Source organism: Mytilus edulis, chromosome 4 (genome assembly GCF_963676685.1).
Source record: "Mytilus edulis chromosome 4, xbMytEdul2.2, whole genome shotgun sequence".
In the NCBI taxonomy this organism is placed as follows: Eukaryota; Metazoa; Mollusca; class Bivalvia; order Mytilida; family Mytilidae; genus Mytilus; species Mytilus edulis.
In genome coordinates this window covers 57,369,991-57,377,247 of record NC_092347.1, presented here as the reverse complement: position 1 = coordinate 57,377,247, position 7,257 = coordinate 57,369,991, and the positions used below count along the sequence as shown (strand labels likewise).

General features: G+C 31.0%; 1 protein-coding gene across 1 annotated transcript in view; it reads right to left on the bottom strand.

Moving 5' to 3' along the window:
- Positions 1-4,091: 4,091 nt before the first annotated feature.
- Positions 4,092-7,257, bottom strand: part of LOC139521453 (uncharacterized) — a 4,596-nt gene continuing 1,430 nt past the window's right edge. The window contains exons 2-3 of the mRNA XM_071314927.1: positions 5,477-5,645; positions 4,092-4,429 (exon numbers count right to left, since the gene is read on the bottom strand). Coding sequence (XP_071171028.1) covers positions 4,092-4,429; positions 5,477-5,645 — 507 coding nt within the window. The remainder of the gene's footprint in view (positions 4,430-5,476; positions 5,646-7,257) is intronic.

The window sequence follows — 7,257 nt, the reverse complement described above, 5'->3', positions numbered from 1 at the left end:
TGTGGTATGATTGCCAATGAAACAACTACAGGTCGCTGTACGGCCTTCAATAATGAGTAAAGCCAATACCACACAGACAGCTATAAAAAGCCCTGAAATGACAAATAAAAAACAATTCAAAAGAGAAAACTTGCGGTCTAATTTATTTATAAGAAAATGAATGGAGAACAAATATGTAACACATCAACAAACAACAACCACGGAATACCAGGCTCCTGACTTGGGACAGGTACATAAATACTGAATGTGGCGGGGTATATAAACATGTTAACAGGATCACAACCCTCCCTAACCTTGGACAGTGGTGTAACAGTACAACATAAGAACAAGCTATACAAATTAGTTGAAAAAGGTTTGTATAACTCATTAGATTGATAAAAATAGAAATACATCTAACAAAAACAGAGTGGATTTGATGTTTTTCACATTTACCATTTACTAGTTATGCCCAATGGTATTTTGTATAATATTAAGGTATATATTTCTTTTGAAGTTCAGTAATAGTATTATTATTACATACATATTTGTTTTTAGATCATTTTTTTTATACAAATAAGGCTGTTAGTTTTCTCGTTTGAAAAATATTACATTGTCATATCGGGGCCTTTTATAGCTGACTATGCGGTATGGGCTTTGCTCATTGTTGAAGGCCGTATGGTGACCTATAGTTGTTAATGTCTGTGTCATTTTGGTATCTTGTGGACAGTTGTCTCATTGGCAATCATACCACATCTTCTTTTTTATATATAAACAATAGAGAAGATGTGTTTTAGAGGTCAGTTTGTGTATGATGTTTCAAAGGCTAATTGGAAAGTGTAGGTTGTGTCATACATTTTCTGCTGACAATTATCTTTTGTTGTCACTTGGATTCCCTAGTAAACTTTTAAAAAAAATCTTGTGGAACTACGAGAACAAAGAAGTAAGTTCATGAAGGGTTAAAATTGGCCTTTAGAATTCTAGGTTTTGTTTAAATCAGGCCTATATACTTCAAATTTCACATACGAATAGTTAGGATAAAACTATTAATACAAAATAACTTTACCCCTTTAAATATGAATTATTTGAGTTGTAATGCCAGTCTTGGTCAAATTTTCAATAATATGGTCTTCCACCTTATCGTTGAAAGACCTTTTGCTTTTGTTTTGATTATTGATTTTTGTCTTGCGCAGTATTATTGTTTCACAAGATATCACTTAGATTTTTGGTATATGACATCGAACAGTTTATACGCTTTTAAACCTAACCCTGTTTAACCAAACTCCACGAACACTGTTTTTCTTTTGTTCACTACTCCGTCACAACCATAATTGATTACAACAAATTTTTTTTACCAAATTGCTAGATACAACTTCAGGATTTAAAAGTGCTAAGAGCAGTGTTCATTAAACTTTGGTGATCAATTAAGATAACCTCCCTTTTATTTTTTATAAATTTCTGATAAATACAGAGTAGCAAAATCTCAAAATCCATCATTTTCCAACTTGAATTGTTTTTAGCAAATATAAATTTTTAGAAATCATAGGTATACTGAACAAATAGAGGTCTTGAATGGCACAATATGGTAAACACCCTTATCTTGAAACCATTCAAAACATTAAAACTTGGATCTGAAAAGTGCATTTTTTTCAAACTGTTGAAAAATACATTTTTTAGCAAACTTCAAAATGATGTTATTTTCCAAGATGACATTTTTTTTGTAATGCCTCCAAAATGATCTTCATATATCTTTCTTTTACCAAGAAAAAATTGAGTATGTGTTTTTTGTTGTTTAAAAAAAAAAAATCCAAAATTTTTCAGAAATTTAGAAAAACTAAGCTTGAAATTGCGGAGTGCAGATTAAAAGAAAGTATGCTTTTATTTTCATCAATTTCAAAGTTTTTCTTTTTCAACTTTGTAAAACCATACTGATTAGGAATTGTATTGATACACAACCAATATTATTTAAAATAATATCAATAACAGTTGCTATGGAAACACATTACAAAGAACTTCCCAGTTTGCTTCAGACCACAATTAATTCTCTTTGTTCGTGATCTAGAAATATAGTTTCCAATTATTATATGGGGTATTTCTTCCTAAGTGTTCTGTCTACTGTTTGTTTTACTATTTAAGGAGTCCTATCAGTGAAATAAGTAAAACATTGAAAAAAAATATTGTTGAAAGTGAAAATAGCGATCTGGTCAAAAATGAAAGTAAGGTAAAATTCACAACTGGAAATCCTTTATTAAATGGCAAATGGCAAAATCAAAAGCTCAAACACATCAAAAGAATGACTAACAACTGTTATATTCCTGACTTGGTACAGAAAATGAGGAATAAACCTGGTTTTATAGCTAGCTTAACCACTCACTCGTATGATAGTAAGATACAATTCAAGAATGTGAATGTAAAACATGAAACTTGAGATGCAACTATGACAGTGGCTTTTATAAAAGAGATTAACAGGAAAATTGAAATCAGTTTTATTTGGCAGCTAGATGTCATATTGACAGTTTTGACTACAGAACTCTAATATAACAATTAAAAAAACCAATGAGTCATTTTGTTCTTGTTTAATCAATTACTGCATATAAGGTTGACATACCGGTATATAGCAACTGTAACATTGAAACTCATATAATTAATTGAAAAAACAAATGAAAAATTGTTTTCCAATATTTAGAATATTCTGATTCCTGTACATTATGATATCTGAGATAATAAACATTTACCCATACATATGACAAAATTTAGTCTAGACTGACTTTTAAACCATTGTGTATATTGCAATTCTGATAAAAAACAAAAAAAACATAATCTAAATACTTTCCTTTCTCTCATTTAGAGCCTGTGTCGCTCATCTTGGTCTATGTGCATATTAAACAAAAGACACAGATGGATTAATGACAAAATTGTGTTTTGGTGATGGTGATGTGTTTGTTAAACTTACTTTACTGAACATTCTTGCTACTTACAATTATCTCTATCTATAATGAAGTTGGCCCATTAGTTACAGAGGAAATTATTTTGTTAAAATTTACAAAAATTTACAAAATTTATGAAAATTTATGACTGTAAAGGGCAATAACTCCTTAAAAGGTCAACTGACCATTTTGGTCATGTTGACTTATTTGAAGAACTTACTTTGCTGAACATCATTGCTGTTAACAGTTTATCTCTATCTATAATAATATTCAAGATAATAACCAAAAACAGCATAATTTCCTTAAAAATTACCAATTCAGGGGCAGCAACCCAACAACTCGATTCATCTGAAAATTCCAGGGAAGATCTATCTTCACTTTGTAAACAATAGAACCCCACAAAAGATTTGCTCTAAATGCTTCGGTTTCAGAGTTATAAGCCAAAATCTACATTTTACCCCTATGTTTTATTTTTAGCCATGGTGACCATCTTGGTTGGTTGTCTGGGTCACTGCACGCATTTTTAAACTTAAGATTCCTCAATGATGATTATGGACAAGTATGGTTAAATTTGGACCTGTAGTTTTCAGTGGAGAAGATATTGTAAAAGATTACAAAAATTTACGAAAAATTGGTAAAAAATTACTATATAGGGCAATAACTCCTTAAGGGGTCAACTGACTATTTTGGTAAAGTAGACTTATTTGTAGATCTTACTTTGCTGAACATTATTGCTGTTTACAGTTTATATCTGTAATAATATTCAAGATAATTACAAAAAACGGCAAAATTTCCTTGAAATTGCCAATTCAGGGGCAGCAACCCAACAACTGTTTGTCCGATTTGCCTGAAAATTTCAGGGCAGATAGATCTTTAATTGAAAACAATTCAACCCCATGTCAGATTTACTCTAAATGCTTTGGTTTCAGAGTTATAAGCCAAAATCTACATTTTACCCCTATGTTCTATTTTTAGCCATGGCGATCATCTTGGTTTGTTGGCCAGGTCATCGGACACATTTTTTAAACTGGATACCCCAAAGATGATTGTGGCCAAGTTTGGTTAAATTTCAGAGGAGAAGATTTTTGTAAAAGTTAACGATGATGGACGCCAAGTGATGAGAAAAGCTCACTTGGCCTTTTAGTTCCACTTAGAAGGATGTTGGTTTTCTTGGTTGTTACTTGGCTCTTATTGTTTGGTTTCTTCTGTTAAGCAAACAGCTGTTTGTATAATACTGCATTCAGCTATTACATCAGAATTAATACTGGATTTGTGGTCAAGCTCGAGACAACATTTCCCTACAATTATATGATTTGTCAAGGCTTCATCACTATCAAAAGATGGCAAACATCCATTGTTTAATAATGCCTGGTTTTCTGTTTTTTCCTGCTGATCTGATTTTTCTCTCAAGTCTGCAGAATGATTGTTTCCTATAATTGGATTGAAGCCTATTTGGTCTGGTTCTTTCAAAACAGTCAAAGGGTCGATTGGAATTGTGGGTATTTTTTCCTTTGCAATCAACGATCCTGTCAAATAAAAGAACAGTATGTTAACTTATACTTTAAAATTTAAACTTCTGATAAAAAAATTTAAAGTACCTTATAAAAAGTCTCCAACTTTGTTGGCATATTGTATAAATGATAATGTTAATTTTTTTTTAATTGACATACAGTTAAGATGTAATAAAGCAAAACTCTCATATTTAAGATAAAATAATTAGAAATTAGGCTTGCTAGTTTCTAGGGCAATACTAATAATTGTTTTCTAAACATCAGATATTTTAGCTAGTAATAAGCAATAGCTTGTAAAAAGTGTTAATTAAATCAGGAGAATATATATATACCATTGTTTTAACAGTAATATTTTGCAAAATGTGGAATTTCCCAGCACAATATCTATTGAAAGAATACTTGTGTATATTATTGTGCTATAATTCTTTATGTTTGCTTTTGAGTTAATAGTCTTATATAATTTGTGTAGAGAACTTCTGGTAGTTGATCTTGACGGGTTTCTTTCTTTGATAGAGTATTTGACTGAACTTCTTTTTGTCAACAATGTAAAAATGATGGCGGTGGTAATAACACACTCGGGCTTGACGCTAAAAATATCTATTTTCACTTCAGCTTAATCATTTAATAAAATAATAAACTTAAGGTTATGAGTGTGAAAAAAAAATCCATTTCTCCAATTTTAAAGAATAATAATTAATTGCATTTTTATAGGAATTTATTGATGTAGAAACTGAACCGAGTTACTTACAAACATATCATAAATTATGAGTGAATTTGTCGAGTTTATACACCAATGAATTTATTTAAAAAGGCGTTTAATCCTTTACTATTAAATTTATCAGTGGTTCTTTAATTTTTAGTAATTTCCAATACTTAATTTTTTGTTAGGTTTAATTAAATTCCTTCCAAGTTCTTTATAATAATACTTGAATACATAAAATTGAGAAAGGAAATGGGGAATGTGTCAAAGCGACAACAACCCGACCATAGAGTTGTATAATTATGTATTTTTTTTACAAAACAGAAATTGTTTGATTTTTTAGTCTGACATCAAATAATTACCTGGACCATGAACTCCATGGGCTTTCCAAACACAAATACCCTGCTCTTCAATCTTGAAATTTGAGTAGGAACCAATGGCTGGTATGCCCTTGAAAGCAGTCTTCTTTGAAGGGTTGTAATCTACTACACTCACTCTGTATTTCACATTTTTCATTGTAGTTTCAATACCCTAAAATTAACATAAAAAAAATCATTTATGAAATTATAGTTCTTCTTCTTCTTCCGAATACGGGAGTAGACTCCTAGGTAGGAGTGTAAAACTTCCCGGAACTTGTGTGCTATGTACATATGGACTTAATTTAAAATAATATGACAAAGAAAAATCATTAACAATAACATATATACATTATGTACAGTGGCTTTGTAGTTTAAATTAATAAGTTGTTGTGAATCCTTCAAGTGTTAGAGTGGATATGCCACTTTTGAAGGATTCCAGGGTGTCAGACATACCTATGGCTTCAGGTAGTGAGTTCCAGTCCGAAATAGTGCGAGGATAGAATGAAAATTTATAGAAATCTTTATTTGTAGATATTTGCCTAAATTTATGTTTCCCCCTAGTACGTCTATCAGATATTGTTAAATTGTCCTTAGGAACTTCCACTAACCCCCAATTTATTTTATACAGCATAGTTAATCTAGCTTTTTTCCTTCTTATTTCTAAATTTTCCCATTCCAAAGATTTAATTAAGTTTGAAACTGCACCAGGTGATCTGTCTTTATAATCATTGAAGACAAACCTGGCTGCCTTACGCTGTACCTGCTCAACCTGAGTGATGTGATGTTTTTTGTACGGATCCCAGACAGGGGAAGAGTATTCGACGACTGGACGGACAAGTGATGTGTACGTAAGGTTTTTAACCTTACGTGTGCAGTTTTTCAGGTTCCTACAAAGAAAACCTAAGGTTTTATTTGCCTTACAAGTGATATTGTTTATATGTGTTCCCCAATCAAGATCATGGCTTATAGTTACGCCTAAATATTTACTGTCTTTTACTGCTTCTAAAACATGATTGTGCAATATATAATCAAAAGAGGAAGGTTTACTTTTTTTAGAAATATGAATTACATAACACTTCTCAGGATTAAAATTCATTTGCCATTCCTCTTCCCATTTTACTAAACTAGATAAATCATTTTGAAGTAATTGTGCATCAGAACTATTATTTACATTTCTATACAATAAACAGTCATCTGCAAAAAGTCTTGCATTGCAAGTTACATGTTCGGGTAGGTCATTAATAAAGAGTAAAAATAATTTTGGGCCTAAAACTGTGCCCTGAGGCACACCAGAGTCAACAGCTAATTTTGAAGATTTAACACCATTTAATAGTACTTGCTGTTGTCTGTCAGCTAAAAAGTCATTTATCCAATTTAAATTTTGATTTCTAATACCATAAAATTCTAATTTCTGGGCTAATCTTTGATGGGGAACTTTATCAAAAGCTTTGGAAAAATCTAAAAGTATGACATCTATTTGGTTACCATATCCTAATGATTTTGCAAGATCTTGTATGCTGATGATAAGTTGGGTTTCACAAGACCTTTCTAGTTTCTACTTATTGTAAGAACATCCATAATTACAATTAGTTTACAATAGCCTTGACACCTTTTTAAAGTCGGCCCTGGATGTTCAACTCATATTTTTTCATGTTCATATTCTTTTTTTTTCCCAAACAATAAACTGTCTTAATTAAAAAGATGTTTGACTGATTTGGGTTTAATTCTACTGTTATAAGTACATTACATGTACATGATGGCAACAGGAAAAAATACCTGTGATG